The sequence below is a fragment of the Pundamilia nyererei genome, unplaced genomic scaffold, assembly GCF_000239375.1.
Source record: "Pundamilia nyererei isolate P.nyererei 1_Seehausen unplaced genomic scaffold, PunNye1.0 scaffold00026, whole genome shotgun sequence".
Lineage (NCBI taxonomy): Eukaryota > Metazoa > Chordata > Actinopteri > Cichliformes > Cichlidae > Pundamilia > Pundamilia nyererei.
Window position 1 is genome coordinate 196,812 of NW_005187427.1, and position 23,781 is coordinate 220,592.

At 41.0% G+C, this 23,781-nt stretch overlaps 1 protein-coding gene across 1 annotated transcript in view; it reads right to left on the bottom strand.

Annotated features, from left to right (window-relative positions):
- Positions 1-23,781, bottom strand: part of jade2 (jade family PHD finger 2) — a 216,734-nt gene that overhangs the window by 91,802 nt on the left and 101,151 nt on the right. Inside the window, exons 5-7 of the mRNA XM_005727707.1 lie at positions 12,257-12,411; positions 6,320-6,531; positions 2,577-2,744 (exon numbers count right to left, since the gene is read on the bottom strand). Coding sequence (XP_005727764.1) covers positions 2,577-2,744; positions 6,320-6,531; positions 12,257-12,411 — 535 coding nt within the window. The remainder of the gene's footprint in view (positions 1-2,576; positions 2,745-6,319; positions 6,532-12,256; positions 12,412-23,781) is intronic.

Sequence of the window (23,781 nt, forward strand, 5' to 3'; positions counted from 1 at the left end):
ATTAAATAAGCTTATGCTTCTTCCTGCTCCTTTTTGAACATGAACTTTATTTGGAGTTGTGGTTGCTCGTTTTCCTTTTGTTTTGCTTTGTTCATTTGTCTCTTTTAATTCTATTTTGTTGTACTTTTTCAACATGTTCAAAATAAAGATTCAATCAATCAATCAAAGTAACCTCCCTAAACGCATCCTAGGAATGACAGTTTACACCCAAATTTAGCTTGAATAACTTCACCTGTTTTCCAATTTCCAAAACTGTCCTCGGACCCAGAGCAGAGACACATGTGCTTCTTGGAAAAAGGTTACTGTAAAGCTCTGTGTGACTTCCTCTTTGAGCAGTTCATTCAGAACAGCTTTGGCCCCAGACCTCCCTGCACCAAATACAACCAAGAAGTCATTGATTTGTGCCAACCAGCCATGCAGAAAAGAAGTGAAGAGCACTCATCACCAAAGCGCTGTTTCTTCCTTCCTTCCTTCCTCTGCTGCCTATTTCTTTACAAAAAAGAAAAAAAAAACATTCCACTTCTTTCACATCCACTTCTTGTCATATTTGAGGCACGGCCTTCTCTCCTTGTCCTTCACGCTTGTATTAACAAGCTGACAACTGATTTCCGCAGGTCACGCCTCCCCCCCCATCATCCGCTCGTCCTTCTATCTGATTTTCTTTCCTCCTCTCATCTGCTCAACCACAGAACAAACCAATGGCCTCTGCTCTTTCTGTTATTATCGATGTCTTTTGTACAACACACTCACACAGTTGATGCGGGGGTCAATTTTCACTCCATTGTGACAATGATGCCACAGCCGTCACTGTCAACGCGCACTTCTTTTATGCAGCTGATATAAGAGCCGGTCGATAAGAAAAGGATTTCCACTTTTTGAACGGTACAGTTAATTGATTGAATTGTTCACAACCGTGATTCCCACGCACACACACACATACGCAGAAGTTGCACTTCACATTTCAAAGCAGACAGATGAAAAAAGGGACAAAATCTAAAATCGCTTTAGAGGAAATCACTGTGTTAAATAAAAAGCCTTCTTAAAAGAGGGGCTCTTCCTCTTTGAGATTGAGTGTGTGTGTTTGTGTGTCTATGTGTAACTATGAGGGGTGAAAAGCTGTTTAAAGAGAGACCTTTCTCTAGGAGCTGAAGGCAGGCATAAGGCAGCTATGCACAGCTCTGGAGAGGCTGTATCATTTGAAGGCACACACAGACATACAAAAACAAACACACATACACTATAAATGTAAAACACACTTACACACATTTTTTTCCACCACATATTCAGAACAAATCTACCAACTAGTAGCATGAAGCACATACATCTGAGCCCACACAAGGACAAGAGCACAAAACACACACACACAGCACAGACATGCAAATTAACCCCCTCCGCCATGGTAGGAAGAGAAAACAAAAGCGAATGGAGCAACGAAAACAATTAGCCCAATCAAGGGTGACAGAAGGCAATTAGGAGGAAAAGGTTTGAGGTGCCAAAAGCCACTCTATTATTGAGAGAAATGTGCTGGTGAAGTGTGCCGCTGAATAGTCGGAAGAAATATGACTGGCTGTCTTAAAGGTGTGCAAGGCTCGAAGCGCATCCACGAACCTTCTGAAATGAGGGGGCTCCGTTTGGGGCTTTCAGATGAGCGACGGTGACAAAAGATGTCATCAAGAAACATCAAGACGAAATGAGCGGCTGCTGGGAGAAGCACGCTTGACAGCCAGGTTCCTCGGGAATCATTATGCATTCTTCAGATTGTAAAGAGGAAGGTGTTGACTGGTATTTTAAACATTTACTCTAAACAAGTGGTGGAAACAAGTAACAGGTGCAAATGCTTCTCAAAATCTTCCACCAAAGACTTTTTTGAGTCTAATTGCAAAGCAAAGGCCTCACCGTAAAACCACAGCGATGCGCTACATTGCCTTGAAGCCATGAAGTGGTAGGCTATGTAAAGTTACAGCTCAGTGTCAGCAAATGCTGAGGCAAATAGTGCGCAAAGGTCGCCGACTTTCTGCACAGTCAGTTGCTACTGATCTACAAAACTCATGTGACCTTCAGATTTGCTGAAGACCAGCGCAGAGAGAGCTTCATGGAGTGGAGTGTAATCCAAGCCTTACAGAACCAAGCGCAATGCAAAGCATCAGATGCAGTGGTGTAAACCACACCGCCACTGGACTATAGAGCAGTGGAGACGTTCTCTGGATGGACATCACGCTTCTTCATCTGGTAATCCAATGGAAGAGTCTGGGTTTGGCAGTTGTCTGACTGCAATGTGCAAAGTACAAAGTTTGGTGGAGGAAGTATCACAGTGTGGGGCTGTTTTTCAGGAGTTCGGCTTGCCTTCTTAACGCTTTACCATACCACGACATTTTGAACAATTTCATCCTCCCAACATTGTGGGAACAATTCTGTGAAGCCAACAATGCCTAAAAGCGAATGTAGAAAAGGTTACACTTCCAGGGCTGTATTAAAAATTCATTAACATGCTGGCTGCAATTTTAAGATTGCACAAAGAAACCAATCAGTATCTGACTGTATGTGACCACCTCTGTGTCTTTCTCTCAGTGTCTCACCTCAGGGATCCATAAGGCACAGCTGACGTGGACCCACTTGGTTCCACTGCGGGTGGGCTTGAGTGCCCCCCCTCTCTTGGGGCAGAGCAGACATTTTGGCTGGACCCCGAGAGCGCAGGTCCGACACAGCCAGTTCCCCTGGGGTACCTTCAGGATGCCGTAACACGCCTGCAACAGGGAAAGAAATAAAAAAGGAAAGTTATGACAGGTCTTAATGCGAAAGCTGCATAACGATGGTTCTGAATTTACATAGGTTACCAACCATGACGTAACATGCAAGCCAATTTATTCTGGCTAACCAATTCTTCTAAGTCTTTGTGCCAAGCTAACCAGCCAATAGCTGTAACTTTTTATGCAGTGGACAGATTACTAGCCTTGCTAATAAGAGAATGGAAAACTATGTCAAATCACCATAAATAAAAAGTTCATTAAAGACCTATTTGTACACTGAAGCACATTAACATACACCCCATGTAAACCATTAGGTGTATATTAAAAGTTGTATTCCATATACTCTGTGTTGGCAAAAAGATGACTGACAGTCAGCTTTTCAAGCCAACCTAAAAACAGTGAATTTTGTTTTGTTTTTGTTGTGATTGAGCACATAAGTGGTGCCGCAGCTGATCCGGTTCACAATCCATTAAGTTTTCTTGTTGTCGGTTGCACAAACTAATGAGAATTACAAGCCGCTGAAAAGTTAAGAACGCTCTCAAGCAGTTATATGGTGGACACATTCATCTCGACATGACTGCTGCAATACAATCACTCGGCCATAAAAAGCATGAAAATGTGTGAACGCATCAGGATGTCACAGCACTGACCATATTACTGATGTCAGCATAATGGTTAATGGACTGGTACTTATAGAGCACTTTTCTATTCCTTTTTACTACAAGCTTCATTCACTCATTCACACAAGTGCCTGTTCCTATGCCTAAGCCCTTTTAATCTAACATCACACACCAACGGACAAATCGGAGGGCTTTTAGTTTGAGCACAGTTTGGGTGGAGACCAATAAGGTCATCAGGGTGCGAAGTAGCAACAATAAAATCATTAGGAAAGACTAAAAACCTAAATAACTTGCTTTAAATGGGGAATGGCCTTCCTGTGTTAATGACGTACTTGCTTGCAACAGTAACCGTAGAAGACATTGGGCGATTCCCAACAGGAATCTTGGCATAACTTTCACCAGCTACACCCTGAAGCCTGCGAGTCGTCTTGCTTTTTAAGTCAAAATCCCCAACATACATTTGGTTTCAATGCAACAACTTCTGTATTCTCATATAGGTTTTATTAACTGCAAGGTTTTATCCACTGCTGCTCCAATTACAAATCTCCATTTAATATTTCTTTATTTTAGTAAAAACAGCATGAGCTTCCAACACATCTGAAATGCCACATAGACTTTATTTTGTTTTTTAAAGCACAGCTGGGTTTTGTATGATCAGAGCTCCACCCAATTCCCCTTCCGCTATCACAGAGGGGTGCCATGGAAGTCTTTCATGCCAGCGTAACAGCATGCTTATATGTTTCTGATAAGATCCGGTCCCCAGGGTTAGAAACAAAGTGTTATTTTATTGTCAGACATTATTTACTCCTTCATTGTTAGAAAGGGTCTACTGTGGCAAGCGAAGCATACGTAATGCCTCTTTTTCTACCATTATCCCTATCACCTCAGATCTATCATATCAAAGCATTACTCCTTTAGTTGAGCCTCAAATGAAATTTAGACGCCCCAAATCCCAGACCATCACGAGGGAAGGACACATCATATTTCATATAACTAAAAAGGCAGAACACACATTCATATTAGACTTAGAGGATGATAAAACAACAGAGACAGAGAGAAAAAACAAACAACCTTCAAGGAAATGAAACACGAAAGTCTCAGTCTTTGTTAAAAGCAATTAAGGGACTCTATTGATGAAATGATTTTATTGATCAAACAAAGCACCTCAGCAAGCATGACCCGTGTTTCACCTACCGAGCGTTGGGTTCACTTCACCAGGGAAGGAACAGACGATGCTGGTTAGTGATATTTTAGTGTGGTTACACACTAAAAGCAATATTACTTAATACTGCTGGGAGCAACCTTTTCTTTCACCGCCTGCTATAATTTGTTTCCATGACACCTCAACTTTTGGCTCGTACCTATTTTTACTCAACAAATACTACTAGGAAAACACCAGAGACTCCTAAGAGTAATGTTTTGATGACTTGATCCAAAAGTTATTTATGCCCCGCGTTCTTGAAATATGTGCATGAGGGCACACATGCAAGGAAGAGGTGATGAAATATACGCTTATGCCAAAAACCTGCCCCCCTCCCCTCACCCCCAACCGGTTGCAGAAGATGGCAGCAACTCCCTGAGCCTGGTTGTGCTGGAGGTTTCTTCCTGTTAAGTTTTTCCTTCCTAGCGTCCTTACCTTTCAGTCTAAGCACCTCGAGCCAACTGCTGTTATTTGGTGCAATATAAATAAAATGGAATTGAAAAAAAAAAAGAAAAGAATTGGACTTGAATGGAAATAGCGTGCTTTCAAACATGCTAAGGTGAGAAGCTGTGCTTCTTTATGAACAGTAAGAGCAGCCACGCAAAGCTGTTATGAAATGGAGTAAAAATGCGTTATATTTAAGATGATTCATATTTCCTCCTGTTTCACAGTCTGGCTTTTGATTTCATATGCAGAAAAAAATTCTTTATAGTTCTGAAAAATGAGAGGAGACTTAACCTCCAGATTCTGATTGCTAACTTTTGTCTGATAGTGGGAAACCGAGCAGGTTTTGTTTGAAATATCAAAAGCACTGAGCTCAGGATGTTTTTCCTAAACTTGAATACTCATTATAAAATCCTCATGCAACTTAAAGGAAACATTTTTTTTTTAACTTGGATTTTCTTTCGATTTTAAATAAAATTCAGCTGAGGTGGAGGCGGAGGTGGACACAAGGTCGTCTGGTTGGGAGTAAAGCCCAGACTTGAGGCTGTTTTCGACATTGAAGCGCGGCTCGCAAGGTCAACTGCCAGTCCCGGGCGGCCGCAGCCTCCACCACAGGCGGTCTGCTGTTGCAAACGAGAGGCTAAGGTGGGTTTCTGAGGTTTACCTACGGAAACTTTGTCAGGAATTTCAAATCTTTGAATTATCTTGGCTCAGACTGAACTTTGCAGAGCTTTAAGTTGGGGGTCACGACACACAGCTGTCAAATAAAAGGTGAGAGTTGAATTTGTAACGCAAGAAAAAAAAGAAAGGCAGTTAGTGCAACACAGTAACTGTTTTAACACGATTATCTTGTTTTCATTACCATCGGAGGCCACAAACCATAACTGAAAATAACACTGAATTAGTCGCCCAGGACTCGTTTATTAGAGGAACTGGAGGTGACAGATTAAAATGAGATCAGTTCTGCAGTTGTGGGAAACTTCTTCCATTCTGTGTCATAACAGCAGGTAAGCAGGGGCAGTCTGAAGGGAGTGATAGTGTGTTAGTACCAACTGAGCCGACACAATAATTAATATTCTGTCACCGTGTGACAAACACAGCAGAGCCCCTCCAGCTTCAGGCTGTCACGGGAAGTATTTGTGAAAGAACTGCTCTATGTGCACCTTTGTGCAGTTCATGTACTCAGTCGCCTTCTTATTCTGCAGAAACCTACAAAAACTCCAAATGCAAGGAGCATACAGTGCATACAACTCCACAACTGTGCACAAACAAAAAAATGTGAAGAACTTAAGTCCATAATTGCTGACCTGATGAACACAGACATTGCACTTGTCACAGAAAACCATCTCGTTGCCGTCCTCTCCCTCCGGTGAGCGGCAGACGTCGCAGACCACGTCCTCATCGTACTCGATGCCCAGGCCTTCCTCTGTCTCGATGGCCTGCTGCATCTTCTCCTGGCACACACTCTCCAGCTCCACCAGAACGCACTCCATGGTGAGCTCATCGAGCTCCGGTAAGCCTGGCGGTGAGAAAACAAAGTAAAAAACAAAAAAGATTAGTTTGCATTTGTCGTACAGACGAAAACTGAACCAGACAGAAACTAATCATCCATCTCTTGTGAGGCAGGGAATTCTTGGTGATTAGAGGATTATATTTTGTCTGGTGCTAAGTTGTTTTTTGTTTTACACATATTGTTTTCTTTGAAAGCTTGAAGACTCAAGCACGGCCTCTGGGAGAATGGATGAGTATTTAAGAAAATACTAAGCCTGTACAAAACAATTAAAGCTAAGAGTAGAGTTCCAAGGTCAACGCTCACTGGTTTCTTTGAGTTCCTTTTATCGACAAGGATAACAGAAACGAGAAGCTGCTCATATGAAGTTCAAAACAAGCAAGCCAATTTACAGATTTCAAGTTATTTTGGGCCTAAACGCTTTGCATAACACTAATTTGAAACACACACAGCCTTCATTTGTGTGTTTATCTCACAAGGTCACTTTCTGTTTCTTCAGGGCGGCTCAGGGCGAAGCGTGCTGAAAATTAGCCGAGAGAGTGTCAGCTGGAGTCGACTGCTAACCAGAGTAAGAAGAGAAATATCACATGTGCTCTGCAGGCCCATTAGCTACCAAAGCCAAAATTTGAAGAAAAGCAACCAAAAAATAAATTAAAAAGTGCCATTAAGCCTTTGTTGCCCTCAGCTTAGCTCACTGTGCCAAAATGTGGCGACATTAGCATCAGTATCCCTGCTCCATTTGCATCTCAAAGTAATGCCTTGCTCTAAGGCTGGTTAATTGTTGATGAAGACTGATCTAACTGGCAAACGCAAGCCTTCTTCCTCATGAAAAATAAAACGTTTAAGATACCAGGAAAGCAAACAGTCTGGTTTCCAGGATCGTGGCGAACAGATGCAGAATATTATTATCTCATTACCTGCGATAAGATTACAGTGATTATACAAAATGGGTAACAGGAAGGCATTAAATCTAGTGTGAAAATATTTTTTGGTTTTGTTTTTTTTTTTCCCCTGAAATGCAAATGATTATTTCGATAACAGTTTAAAAACCATACAAAAATATTCTAAACGACACACCAGTGTGAATGCTGGCTGTACATGATGTTCACACAGATTAAATCACAGACTGCACATCATTTGGTCATCATTTTAAAGTTATGTGAAACCTTTGCAAACCTAAGATCCAGGGGCCGGGATCGGCCCAACACACACCCCAATGCGCCCCATTTGACATCTTTGGAAAATAGATGGGATGCATGAATTTTGGACTTTCAACAGTGTTAAATAGACTTCACAGTTAGTCCTCCACCACAGCCATTCAAATGAGAGCAGAGTAAAGTAATAGTTAAAAACATTAAATGAAAGAAAAGTTCCTATTTTTTCACTATTTGTTATAGAAATGTTTTTTATAATGTATCCACAGTAAAATACATAAATAAATGAATTCAAAAATTGGATTGGAAATAATGAAATACATCTCTGCAACTTTTCCCCTAATTTTACAGATTTATTTCTTTCCATTTAATGAGTTGTGCTGACTGATGTCTTTCAATAACTACAGCAGAATTTCTCTACCATCTTTTTCTTAAATATTGAGATTCTCACTTAAGATCAAAGTGGGTTGTGTGTGGCCCACGATGTAAAACGAGTCTGGCATCGCTGCTTTAGAGTAAAGACTGATACGCACGGAGAGAGTTGTGAAAAAACGAGAGAAACTTTTGAGTTGTTCAGATGCAAACTTGTCGTGGAAATCAACATCGAGCGATGATGATCTGATGCTCATGTTTCTAAGCAAGAAAAGGAAGAATCGGGGATTCTGGTTTCATCCAATTCTAACGAGAAAGCTGCAGCAGCGAGAATTTCATGGTTTGAGCCTCAGGTTGAAGCTGTATCACGACAGCTTTCGTACGTATTTCAGGATGTCAGTGGGGCAGTTTGAGCTCCTGTAGGAGAGATGTAAAATTCGAGCTTGTTCCAAAAAAAACAAATAGCACAAATTTGTCCATCTAAAGTACGCGGTACGCCCTTCAGATGATTCCTGATTAATACAGCTAATCAGAGGCCAGTGTCTTTAGAGTCCTGCATGCAGCAATCAAAATAAAACTTTATCAAGTCTGTAGCTCTGCATTGTTTTTTGACTCATTTGTAGGATTTTGCACTCAGTTGGGAGGTTTTTATAACTGGAGTGGGTCAATTTGTGGATCTTATTTATGTCATTCATTCTCTTCCAATCAAATAATAATATTAACTAAGCAGCAGCATGATTTACTGCTCAGGATCTTTTTGCCAACAGGGTGAGCTGCTGTTTAACCTACCATACCCCTGCAATGTACTGAAAACAACATCGACTTTATTATGATAGCCAACGTCTGCTGCTGAGGCAGAAAACACGTGGATTGGGCCTCGAGCTGGAACATCGACATGAACAAAGAAAGAACAAGAAGAAGAACACACGTGATTGTTGTCGTGGATTCAGAAGCTGCTTCTAAAGCCGCTGAAAAGGGGAAGCGGAGTTAGATATTAACCTGCCGTGACATTTACATCATGAACTAAACACACATACCTAAGACCGCATTATCTGTTGTCTCTGTGTTTGCATGTGGCAGCTGTGAGCACATGCAGGGATTCATTCATTTTTTTGTATGTGCAGTATTTGTGTGTGTGCTTAAAAGTAAAACGGAAATTAACACAAACACACACAAAAAAACCAACTTCCTTTTCTTCATGCTTTGATTCTTCTAGTCTGCCTGACTGCTTTGGCTTTCAAACTTTCATGTACACTGTGCCTTAATGCACTTCTCTAATTGTATTTCTATTAATCTACTCAATGCAGCGTAATGCTAAACACTCTGATCTTACAGTAACCCAGAGTTACTCATCCTTATAATCAGAATTCATGTGTATTTAGCTGCTGTATTGACCCAGTTTTCTCCAAGAAGACACATTTTCCTACAGCAAAACACAGCTGCCAACAAATATTGTAAACACGTATGATATCATTGAATGTTTAAAAAAAATTATATTTGATTTTGTGGGGGGAAAAAACAAAAAGCACAAGCCACAAGCTGGCTGTGTCCCAGCGGCACAAAGCTGGATTTTCACAAGAAAAGTTGTTAGGCTCCAGGTTATCCGCTTGTAATACCACATGTACTGTGTGGCAAAGTCAGCACAGGCTGGTGCATCTCGTGCAGCTTCATACTTAAGATACGCTGCTGTTTGTGCAAACCGAGCAAAGGATAGGGAACAAGAGACAGAGAAGGAGAACGAAATGAACGATTTAGCCTAGTGTGATTAGGAAACATAACTGAAAACTATCAATTAAATTCAATTTTATTTATATGGTGCCAATTCACAGTTGCTTCAAGGATCTTTAGATTGTAAGGTAACGACCATACAAGAAAGAAAACCCCACCCATCAGATAAGCCCCTATGAGCAAGCACTTGGCAACAGTGGGGAAGAAGAACTCCCTTTTAACAGGAAGAACCTTTCGGCAGAACCGAGCCCAGGGAGGGGCGGGGCCACATTCCATGACAGGTTGGTGCATCTGATCAATCGCATTGCTGTGATGCCATATTTTTTACGATGTGGTTAAAACCCACCCTTGTTTATTCTGGAAATAATAATTAAAAAGTGTCCGGGGTTAAGGAGTAATTGTGTTTCCAGGTAGCAAAACTGTGGCATCGCAACAATGTGACTGGTCACTTGGACTGTTGATCCTGGATTTACATCAAGGGGCAATCGTGGCTCAAGAGTTGGGAGTTCGCCTTGTAATAGGAAGGTTTCCGGTTCGAGCTCCGGCTTGGACAGTCTCGGTCGTTGTGTCCTTGGGCAAGACACTTCACCTACCGCCTACTGGTGTTGGCCAGAAGGGCCGATGGCGCAATATGATGCGCCTGATTCAGGATCACCTCATCCAGCAGTGATTATAAGTTTAAGAAAAAAAAGTAAAGTTTTAAGCCTAATTTGAAATTAGAGATCGTGTTTGTGTTCTGAACCCAAACTGGTGCTGGAAACTGAAGGGTGTGCTACATGAATGATTGAATGATTAAGAAAGTGCTCTACTGGGATAATCTGGTACCAAGAGGTACCATGTGACGGAGTCTGATTATACAAGTCTTTGTATGTAGAGGGAAGGATTTTATATTCAATTCTTGATTTAACATGGAGCCAAAGAAGAGAAGCTAATATTGTAGAATCAGCTACCAGCTGAAAGCAAACAGTGTTAGGGCTTAACATTTACCAAGTTTCTTTGCTTTGTTACTCTTCTTTAGTAGTTTTTAGTAGTTTGTGTGCTTAGTGGGAAGTTATGCAGTGGTACATTGTGCAACCTGAGCCTGCAGGAGTTCAATTTGGGCCTTGAATAATTCAGTAACAGTGTGTGGTGTCTGAATTGGCCGTACCCGTCCAGGTCTTTAAATGTATATTTGAGACTTTTTGCCAATTTTGACAACCCTAAAGCTGAATAATGCAACACCATCGAACAAAAGTCCTGAAATAATCAGCAATTGCAGCATGTCCAGGATCAACATTTGGTCTCCAAGAGCATATTGTGAACACAAACAAAAATACACAGATAAATCTAAATAGGATGTGCAGCACTGAGACAGAAAACGCTGAATAATCCCATCATGATTCGGCAGCCTCACCCAGCAGAACAAATCAGCAGTCTGTTTGTTTTGTTTAGCGTTGAAGGTTATGAGAAGCTTCTGCCAGTACGCGTGTGTATGCACACGCACGTCCGAGTTTGATTTAAAGTGAATGTGCAGCAGAAATAAAGCCTGAAACCCCAGCGGGGATTTATAGACACAATTACTATGCTTTATCTGAAAGGAGCCAATCAGATATTGAGTAAAGTGGCGGAGATGAGAGAGATGCTCGGGGTCAGCAGTTGTCACCATGGCAAAATGGGGGATGTAGAAAAGCAGAGAGGAGAGTGTCAGGAAAAAAGGAAGCGAAAGGGAAGGAATAATGAGAATGGGAAAAAAAAGAAAGAAAAGAGGCCACACAGCAACACTACAACATATTCACAGCATCTGCAAGTTTCAGAAAACCTCATTTTAAGGCTTTTTCTGTATTTTTTTTAATAGAGTGATTTTTCAATTTAAAAAAGAAAGGAGAGGAAAGGCTGGTGTTTGCTGGAACATATAAGATAAAGGTTCTGAGACTATAAATGGGTGGTAATGGAAAAGAAAAAACACAGACCTACCTGTGAAATGAAAAGAAAATGCTAAGGCACCTCTTTAGCTGATTAATTCTTTACTTAAAAACACCAGCTGCCAGTCTCATTCCTCAGGAGAGCTTTCCATATGAACTGAATGTAGTAATAAATCAACAAAAATAATTAAGTAATAATATCTCTTTAAAACAAACTAAAGAGTCGCTCCCATGCTTTCCTGTCAAGCTTATAAAACCCTGGGCAGAATCTCTGATATTTAGCTTCAGCCCTACAGGGGGAATGAAATTCACACACTACCCAGCTAACAACTCCCATGAAGTGAAAACACATCATTTATGACACATCGGGGTGAGTCACTTCATAGAGGTCAACACTCAGACGAAAAACAAGTCAAAACACATCATTTCCAGCGCTTCATCCTTTACAACCGTGTTTACAGCCTTTGGAAAGTCTTCTGACGCTACGCAAGCGGAGTGGAACGGCCCTACATTTACACAGGTTAAGTGAGATTTTCCTCAGTGTTTTCAGGCTATTATTATCAATAATGCAGTGCTTACCCATCTGTCTGAACTCTTGGTTGACTATGTGTAGCCAGGCAACATCCAGGTCATCCAGGTCATAGCAGCTGTAGAGCTGGGTGGGAGGAGGCCGAGTATCACCTTCCCTCTCCTGCCCGTTGTTGGACAGACCACCTGTCGACTCCGGCAGCGACCTGCAACCAAAACGAAGATGCATGCAGAGAGTTTTATTTGTGCGGCCTGGAAGCAACAATAACTCTAGTATCCAAGAATATCCTCTGAAGCAAATGTCACATGTTGTGTCGATGTCACTGGTTGTCACACAGAATCGGATAACTGCCAAAATTCAAGTTTGGTTTGTTATCCATGCGCTATCCTCTACTCTCTTTTAGTGTTACACTGTATTCGGCGACTTTGAAGTCCTTGTGAAATTCACAGATCTGTGAATTTTTTTTAAAACTCCATGTGCTCTGTGAGGAAAGTGGCTCATTATACCAACATGAATTACGAGGAAGTCCTTACAGACAGGTCCTGACCTCATTGTCCACAAGTACTGAATCACAGTATGACGGATTAAAAAAAAACAAAGACCCAAAAGACCCAGTGACAAATCAAGCAGTTGTGGCCAGCAGTGACACAACGCTCCTCCAGGCACTGTCTAGTCTCTGGAGCCTGGGGACCAAATGTCTGTCTGTCAACAACAGCAGGAAATGGGGTCAGGAACTCTGCTCAACCCACTGGGAACCAATAAAGACTAATAAACACACGCAGGCCCACATAAAGCATTGGGACGCTGCAAGAACTAACAAACACACGAAAAGGCACAAAATAAATCGCATACGCGCCATCACGAAGGCAGCGACCACACCCGAATAATAGGCGAAAAAAACAAGACAGCATTTACAGTAGATCACACACACGCACACCACGATTTCTCCAAAACATCTCTGTGTTTAGCATAGTAACAAACACACACCCTTTTATTCACTCGCTTGCCACTGAAGTCGAGACCTTTGCGTGAAAAGGTGAAGTGCGTCACGATCACAGCAACAAACAACAAACAACCTTTAGCTCTCGGTGTTGCTCCCGGCCTTCAACGGCTCATTATCGCACCGCTTACTTATTACCAGCCTCCTCCATTACTACTGTCACATCAAACAGCGCTGAGATCATCTTCCTCATCTTCGTCATTATCATTATCCTCCTCATTATCACCGCCACCACTGGTGCCGTCGTGATCACAAAACAGCTGCCACAATTTAAATCCGCTGTCTTCACCAGAATCACGTTTCACGGGAGTTGCCAGCTCAGTTAAACGTGAAAATAACACAAACCGACGATGTAAAAGCAAAAAAGCTTTTAAGATAAATGTCATGAACAGACCAGAATAAGTTTTTAATCTGGTGTATACAGTCATCTCATCCAATGAGCTTTCTGCAATAAAAGGCTCGACTCAACTGGTTGCTTTCTGGTTGTATTATTATACAGAAGCAAGGTTGCTGAGCAACTATGTCATTTTCCAGTTAAGTCGGCATCCTGCAGCAACTAAGTCACTATTTGTGGAGGAATTTCTGGATTAGTGTTCAAAACTGTGATGTTCTGACTCTGAACGTAAGCAGTTTATGTGCGTTTCTGTTACATTCCTATAGCTGTGTATGTAGAAAGTAACAGATTAGCAATTTCTGACACTTAATCTGAGTTATCACTGTCTTATTGCCGTTTTATCACAGTCTTGATCATCTTTTATCACCAAAGCTCCTTAGAAGACTCCAACTGACTGCAGGATGGGGAGCACCGTCCTGGTCCCCATCTTCAAGGCAACTATTTCAAAAGCAACAAGACTGCAATAATTTTGTTTTCCCTAGTCTCAATATATACTGTCTACACAACATTTACCCCAACTTTCTTGTAACACAGGTCTAATCTGTTTTTGAGTCATCCAAGTCAAAGTAGCCCAGAACACAGCACAGTCATTGTTAACTTGTGTGTAGGGATGGGTACCGGTGTCCGGTGCCATCTGACATAAACGGTAGTAACCAGACCGAAAAGCAGCGCACATTTCGGTGCTTTATTTCGGTGCTTTTTTTTCCTGAGCTGTGATACACTTCTAGCCAATCATTTTACGTTTCCGAGGATAGTAGGCGGGGCCAGGTACGTACGTTCAGTTAGAGCAGAGCTACAGATTAAAAATGTCCAAGGCGAAGCGGTCAAAAGTCTGGCTGTACTTCACAGCAAAATATGCAAACTCAGCAGCAACAAGTGCTTTAAGCTGATACTGTGATACTGTCAAAGGAGGTAACACCAAGAATCCGATTAAACAGCTGGCGACGCATAGCGTTTTTTTTAAAAGCCGAGAAATGCGCCGTATTTGATAGCTTGCTGCGAGACCTCACACCGTGCACGTCGGGTGGATTGCCAGTTATCGGACCCGGAGCAACATCCTCCAAAAACCCGAAGAATAGAGTCCTGGCCCCTAGCCCTGCCAGTGTAGCAGAAATGATGAGGATGATGATGCAGCAGCAGCCGTTCTTCTCTGCGTGAGTAGCTTCATGTTGTTCGTGTGTAATTTACGTTGAGTAGGCTAACCACGTTATTACATTAATGCATGTAAGGTGAACTAGCAAACATCATCATAGCTACATGCGGCTGTCTTCTTGTTTGATAGCAAATACTCCCTTCACCCTGGCTAAAAAGGCTAAAATGACCAAAGAAAAAGTGGGAAACAGTTAAACATGAGAGGTTTAGGACAAAGTTTGTGTTTTTTCCATTGTTTAAGCACTGCTTCCAGTCAAGAGTGATACCATATATGCCCCATAGCTGCAGAAAAGGCTAACATTGTTACCTTTTTACAAAAAAAACCAGCTGAACATGAGAGGTTTTTGGACAAAGTTTGTGTTCTCCATTCTTTAAGCACCGGTTCGAGCACCGTTTAAGCACCGGCACCGTTTCAAAAGTACCGATTTGGCACCGGTATCGGATAAAACCTAAACGATACCCATCCCTACTTGTGTGTACTCTGATTATTATTATTAGTATTTCAAAACCAGAATTTTAGCAGTACAGAGAAGCAGCATTGAAACAGCTGCTGGTTAACATGTTGTCTTTAATTTCTGTTTGGCATGTTTAGATCAGAACAGCAGAACGAGATCCATCGTTATTTGGAATTTGACTTTATTAAAAAGTCATTCTTTACTTTATTTATTATCTTTTCAGACCAGTTCTACTTTTTCTGCATAATCCATCATATAAAATTTAATCAAATAAAAAAGTCTCATTTTGAAACTTGTTTTATTAGTTTTAATCTTTTAACTTTATGCGTGTTGCTTCCCACGCAGAGTGAACAGCAGACACTAATGGTTTTGTCACTTTTTACAGAATCAAACTCAAAGTGATGTCAGTAATTACAAGCTTTAAACGCTACATGGTTGCACGCTGTCCCACACGCCATACTATCCATTGTTGATCTACACGGACGCCGCACGCTCGTACGTCATTGTCGTCATTGTCATGAGACACTCTCACAAACAAAATCACGGTTTAGTAACGCAGTACCGCTGCATGCTTAGTGGAAAGTGACGGTAATCTAATTAATCCCCTTGCTTTACTCGTTACTTGAAAAAAGTAATGGAATTACATTCAGTGGAAAGGAGTTACATACTTTCCACTGAAAGTCAGTAACATTCTTGCAGCTGTGGTTCACTGATCTCCCTCCATCATCCAAGTATCAGGTAGAAAGCAAAGCTGAATTCGAATATATTTATATACGAAGACAAAACAGCAGGAAATCAGACCCTGTTTTGGCCTGCTTTCAGGCTGATATCTGACACTGGACAAACAGGCCTGGCCAGTTAAGTGGCAAAGGGGAGAAAAGAGATGCACAAACACACACAGAGGGAGAATAGGTTCCATAATGGGGACTCTGGGCTGGCTGTTTCCGTTATGTAACTTTAAAAGCAACAAGTGTCTTATTACAATGGAGGCTGGTGTTGTTTCATTATTAAAGGATAAGGCTGGTGTCATTCTATAGACACTTGGCTTTAACAGCAAATGCTGTAAGAAAAGGCCCAGAACCAAAATTGTGTTAATTCACTACTCCTTACTCCTCCCCGTTTCCCACTGGATCCTACTGAAAACATAAATCCTTTAAAATGATTCCTACATATAGCACATGGGTAATTTTTATTTTAAGCAGGAGAAAATCCTTCCTTTGATGGGAAGTATTTCTCTGCAGATAGCACAGGCGATTCTGGTTAATAGGATGAACAGTACTAAGAAATTTTTTCAGTATAATCCAGCAAAAACTGAATACCCAGTCCATAATGTAATAACCCATCAGCGGTGTAATATGCTGGGATGTTATCAGCCCAGTGCTATTGGATTTTATGATACTCTTCATGTTGTTTATTTTAATATGGACTTTATTACATTTTGTTTTATGACTGGAATGGTGTTTGTTTGGCTTCTAGTGAAACATGAAAATGATAAAAGAACAAAAACAGAGATGAAAATTCAAAATTTTCACACCAGTTATATCCGTAAAATAGCTGAAAAGTTAGATGTCAATCGCCCGGCCGGTACCAACATCAATCTGTGAAAATAGATTGATTTTTTGCATTAATCAGTCCAGAAAGAGCTAGAACAAACATACAAGAGACATACTGATTCATCTTGTAAAGTAGTTAGCATTTTAGGAACCATTTCCCAATTCATTTTACTCTCTTAGCGATATACTCTGGCTTAGATGTATGTTAAATGAGATGGAAAAAAACAACACGAAGGGAAAAGATTACCTCACAATAACATCCAGTCATTCCACGTGATGCTTATCAGGAGTAAATGTGTTCCTCCTTTGATAAGTATCGTGTATCCTACAATCACATGGACATCATTCATGCACACTCACTCAGTTACACAACGTAGGTAAACAAAAGTAGGTGCACAACTTCTCCCTTTGTCCAGGTTTTATCAAATCAGGGGAGGTGGAGATAAAATGCACAGTCATCCGTCAATACTGAAGACAATTATAGTTTCCAGGAAAGCTGTAAATAGATTTTCTGCCCTTTTATGGTTAAGTGCAAACTGGAGAAAAATTTTTTTTAAAATATTAGATTTATTTCAAAGTCACAAAGGCTGGCTCATCAAATTTCAACAACGGTACTACCTTTTTATAGCTTTGTTAACATGAAGTGAGGCGAGCATTTCTCATGTGTAAAAAGTGTGTCGCTATTCAGGTTGATTTCTGCACTAAAATACACCCACCATCCCCGTTTGCCTTAACAGCATAGATTCAACAAGGCTTTGGAGATTTTGGTCCGTGTTGACATGACAGCATCACAGTTTCTGCAGATTTTTGAGCTGCGCGTCCATGAGGTGAATCTCCCATTCCACCACATTCAAAGGTGGATGATCTGATATCCTCGTGTTGGTGTTGTTCCCTCGTCATCATAAATAATGTTGTTCCAGGTTCAACATTGCAAGTGACCAATCACCTTCTCCTGATGTCATCCGCGACCTCGAAAAAAACAAACGCCTTCAAAAAATCTACTTCATTTGCGAGAAGAGAAACCGCCTCTGTAAGGACAATGTGTATAATGCTTACCATTTATTAAAGAAAAGTATCCTGAAATTCAAAGACTTCAAGTTCCTGGATCGGCGGACAGAAGCGGTTTCTCTTCTCGCAAGTGAAGTAGATTTTTTTTAAGGCGGTATTTTCAAAGGCACAAAAGGGGGACGTCACAACAATGTGATTGGTCACTTGCAATGTTGAACCTGGAACAACATTTATTATGATGATGTGGGAACAACACCAACACGAGGATATCAGATCGTCCTCCAAAGGTACTCAACTGTATTGGGATCGGATGACTGTGCAGATCATTTGACTACAGCGAAGTCAATGTCATGGTTCAAGAAACCAGAATGCTTGAGACTACCTGAGCTTTGCGACATATCCTGTTGAAATCAGCCATAGTACACTGATCATAACGGGATCCTCAATACCAGACTGTTGTGTCCTCAACCACTGATAAAGGGCAGGATGGATTCTACTGTTCAGATTTTGGTGAGCCCTGGGTGAATTGGTGACTTAGTTTACTGTTTTTAGCTAACAGGAGTGGTACCTGGTGTGGTCTTCTGCTGCTATAGTCTATCTCCTTCAAGGTTCATTGTGCTGTTCTTTATACAGCAGAGATGCTCTCCTTCATACCGTCATTGTAGTGAGTTGTTATTTGAGTTACTGTTGCTGTCCTATCACCTCTGCCCTTAACAGAACATTTTCACAGAGAAAACCGCTGCTCACTCGACATTTTCTCTTTTAATGACCATTCTCTGTAAACCCAAGAAATGGTTGTGTGGGAGAATCCCAGTAGATCAGCAATTTCTGAAATACTGAAACCAGACAATTTGGCACCAAACACCATGCAAGTCAGTTAAATCGCCCTTCTTCCTTATTCTTATGTTCGGATCGAACTTCAGCAGGTCACCTTGCCCACATCTACATGCCTGAATGCATTGAGTTGCTGTCGTATGACTGAATGATTTAATATTTGTGCTTAAAATCAGCTGCAGGTGCATCTAAAGTGATCGGAGAGTCTATTTTCCACTTTTGACGCTGTTTTTCTTTGGATGTATATTTTTGTGACAATATCGAGATCATGACAAAGTACTTTACATATTTATTTTCTTCCCCATTAGAAGAAATTAAAGAAACATACACATCTGACCTGAGAACTATTAGGAAAATTTTAGAAAGATAAAAGAAGACAATCAGTAAATACATTTTAAGCCAAAGCCAATAAAATCTTTATTCTATAAGATGCAGTTGTTTTAATTTCTTAACCCTTTTTCTTCTGTTTTCTTTGGAAACACTTCTGTTTGTGTTTGAGAAGCTCTACTGAGAAAAGCAACGGAGGGAGAGAATTTAAACCTTTCCTCCTCGGAGTCATAACAACACAACACATGACTTGGCTTTGATCTTAATCGTGTGTGCAATGAAATATTCAGAAGGAACTCCACGCGTTGGGGGCTCTGAATCCTAAAACAATGCAAATCAAACACCCTCCACCTCCCCTTAAATCCCTCTCTTCAGCTTGAAGCCCCTGAGCGGGACTGCCGTTCCTCTGCTACACGGGATGTGCCTCTGGGGACCCGAGGAGTGGGAACTGTAAAAGTATATTTTGCGGCGTAACACCGCTGAATAGGATGTTATGCGAGCTTGGACAGCGAGGACGGGAGTTTTACATGATTGGTTGTGCAAAAGTGAAAAGAAAAAGTGAACTGGGTCAAATTACTGATGCGAACGATTCTTACGCTTTTGCCTCAGTGAAATATACCAAGATTTTGGCAGCCTTACTGGAAAAAATCATGTTATGTCTATGCTAGATCTCATTTCACTTTCTCATGCTAAATGTTTGGCAGGTCACTTGAATTGTGTCTAAAGGGAGAATAATGCGTCTTCCTGGTGGCCTTTTGATCTTTATCATACACATAGAAATAGCAGGAAGCTCAGGGGAATCCTCTTGTGGGCAGGGATAGCTCAGTAGGTAGAGTGGTGGCCCCATGATCGGAAGGTCGGGGGTTCGATTCCCCTGAACAGCTACCCTGAGGTACCCCTGAGTAAGGTACCGTCCCTACACACTGCTCCCCGGGCGCCCAATGGCTGCCCACTGCTTCACTGAGTGAATGGGTTAAATGCAGAGAACGATTTTCCCCACGGGGACCAATAAAGTACACTTTCTTTCTTTATTGTACCAAAGCCAGTATTTTATATTAAAAGCTTACCTGTAAAGAAAGGTGTTCCTAATCAGTAAGCGAGTGAAACTGTCATGCAACAGGTGCAGAAAGAGCTGTACAGTTTCACTGATACACTGGGTTGTAAAAAGTCAGCCGAGCCTTCTTCTATCTCCCAACTCCCATGTTTCTCACCGCTGTGTAAATCTCACTTTCCTCCTTTACACGAAATGCCAATAATAATCTCTTCTCAAGGAGGGATGAAGTGGATGGTGTTTACAGAAAATTTTTCCAGTGTGAGTAAGGTGACAGTGGCTGGGCTTAATTCTCTGTCTGACTCTCTGCCCCACACAGGACATGTCTAGGTTAAACAGACCTCAACTCCTGATAGATCACTCAGGAAGAGCAGGAAGCCATTCTAAATGAGGATGGAAACATAGAAGACTAAACAGGGAAAAAGGGAAGGGGGGAGGGCATGGATCCGTATGCTAAAAATGAGCTGAAAGAAAGAAAGAAAGAAAGAAAGAAAGAAAGAAAGAAAGAAAGAAAGAAAGAAAGAAAGTCTGCTGTTATATAATAAGATTTAACTAAGCTTCGCCTTAACGTTCTCCATCTGCCACTTTAGTTTTACGCCACACTACCTGTCAGAAAGAAATTCATGTATTTTAGCAAACTCTGAAAAGAAAATTCTGCTAATTAGCTCCAGATGATTAAATTTGCCAGCGACACCTGTCACTTCTGCTGGCAGGAGTGACCAAAACCTTCACCTCTTCAAAACAAGACACCCTGCTTAAAAATGAGAGCCATAATTAAAATTCCAGCCCTCATGGGAGCATTTCTTGCGACGAGAAGGAATTCAACGCTATTTGACACTATTTATGCTTACTGAGCTTCAAGGAAAATGAGCTCTGGCACTAAATCATACTGCAGAAAAACAATTAACTACACTGATGGCAAAATGAAATGGGTCCTAATCTGTGATGTGTCAGCAAGTCGATAAATCAAAGCCTATGCTGGCTTTGCAGGAACTTATTGGAACTTCGTGGGATCGTTTGAGGGCCAGGTAATTTGCAGAGAGTGAAATGATGGAGGCAAACAGTCACGAAATGGAAGGTGTGAGAGAAAATGGACATTCAACAGGCTGATTGTTATTAACTAGACATGTTTTACTATTTTCATCCCATGGAGTCAAACACTGATGTTGAAGAGACATCTTTATTTAGGAGGCACTGGTTTGGGAGCTGTGTATTTTGAACTGGTTTCACTGCTTTTTCACTTTTGCTTTAAACTTGCTGGTTAGGTTTAGGCACTCAAAATACTTGCTTATATAGGAAAAGACTGTGTATGTTTTAAAAAAAAAAACATAACACCCTATACAATAACAATGCATCTTTAAAAAAAAAAAAGATGTTTACAGATAAACCAATGAGTTTCCAACAAATCCATTCATCAAACCTTAGCAACCGAGTGAGACCTTCTAGACTGAGAGTTTTAGAAACGAAAGCCACACTCTGTTATTGTCGGAACAATTCATTAATCAACTTTGAGAGTGGGGGGCATGAAAAGAAAAGAGAGTGACAATATTATATTAATCAATACTCAAGAAAGTGATCAGGGCAGGGTAAAAGCATAATGGTGCTAATCAGGAGTGGCAAGAAAAAAGGGGAGAAATGTTCACTATAGCTGGAAAAAGAGGCAGTAATAAAATACAGGTCAAAGCAAAGGAAAATGAGAAGGAATCGACTGAGTTCAGTTCACTTAAAGTCAAGACTTAAAGTTCTAGTTTGAATGTGTTACATGAATGTTAGCATGTTACATGAAAGTATATCACAGCAGAGAATATCCAGACAGTATAGATACAGTATCGCATCACAGACGACGACGTTTTAAAGTTTGGGAACAAAAAATAAAAATCCCCAAACACCTGCAGCCATGCTGTATATGTACAAAAACTTGATAAGGGTCTGAATACAAGATTAAACCACTTATCCAGACATAGCATTCTTGTCAGATGCAAACAATCACTTCCCAGTGTGTACACACTGGGTCTGTGTGCGTTTGAAATAATCTCTCATTCTTGAAATACCTCACTGTCACAGTACGGCTGAGAAAAATGGCTATTCCCTTTTCTTCCCTGTAATCCCTCTCTTTCTTCCCTTATTTTCACACCAGACTCTGTGTGGCTGTGAGAGAGAGAGAGAGGGAGAGAGAGACAGAGTGGAAGAGAAACAGAGAGAGATGGTGTGTTGTGCCAACACCCCCTTGTCCTTGGCCAACCCCTACAAATCCCCAACTCTAAAACACAGTCTCATATCTGCATGCAAACTGGAGCACGACAATCAGGTCAGCATCCAACTTCCACAGGGTTACCGACTCAAGGATCAAGGGGCAAACCCCATCATGTGGTGCTGGAGGATGCGTGTGTGTGCGTGCAAGAAAGGGTTAACTCACCGACAAAAATGCCTGTGCATCTTTGCAAAATTTTCAACAGCGCTGTTGCAATATTTATATCTGTGGTAGCGTCTGCAATAATCGACTTTCTGACCACTCGGTGGCAGCAGAAATAAGTGTCATGCAGTCCGTTAATACACAAACAGTGTCACACCGAGCAGTTGTCGTTTTAAAGCATTTTAGATGCTAAATTGGCCAATATGTGCGCAATGTTTGATAATTTCCTTTATCTGAAAAAAGCAACCTTATGTAGTCGGAACAGCGACATCGAAGCAGTGAGTAAGCCAAAATACTAATGTGAATACTACTAAGGACGGTAATTAGGTTTGATTATTTTAATAGTCATGAAGATATTTTAAAATATATATATAAGCAAATATTTTTATGCAACTCAAATAGTTGCATAAAAATATTTAAGGAAGGTGGCATCATGCAAACTATTTGCAAGCGACCATTAAACAACAGCAGACAAAGAACACAACAATAACAATCAGGCATCAGACTGTACACAGTATAAAAGAAAGACGCAACTTACAGGTCTGAAAAGTCAAGTCAAGGTAAACCTGCACTGCTTTTAATGACCACCAGGGGTCATTACCCGTGGTTGTAAAAAGCCTTTATGTTCTACAGAAGTCTATGTTAAAATGACTGTCCTGCTGAGTTTATTGTGTCAGTTAGGGCTCTGCGATATGACCAAAATCTCTTGTCCCCGATATAAGACAACGACATATATCACAAAAATGTTACATTTTCTGTAAATTCTGTGAATCTCTGGCGACTCGACTAGCGTGAAGTGTGTACCTAGAGTCGAGTGTTGAGTTGTGAGGTTTATTTTGTAGCACCTGACGGCTCTTTTTAGCTTCTCGTACGTAAACACTTTGCATACCATTTCACATGATTCGGTTTATTTTGAAAAATCTCAACAGGGTCTTCAGCTTTATTGTGAAAGGTTTATATGGAAAATAAACAAGCGGACGGCGGAGCCATGCGACAGTCGCTTGTGTAGTGCGGTTATATTAAATATAAGAGAAAGAGATAACTTTAAGAAATTCTACAGTGGCCAACAAAACGATGAAAAAATATTGCCGTAAACAGTTTATTTTGCAACACCATGAAACAAACCATAGCGTAAAATGAAACGATAGACGTTTTCATATCGTCATCCGATATATATCGTTATATCGAACAGCCCTGGTGTCAGTTACTCAATATGGGATTGTTGTTTAAACTGAGGTTTCTTCCTGTTAAAGGGGAGTTTTTCTTTCCCACTGTCGCCAGTGTTTGCTCAGGGGGGGTAATTTGATTGTTGGATTTCTCTCTGTATGCGTTACTGTAAGGTCTACCTTAAATAAATACCAATAAATAAATCAGTGATATAAACACAC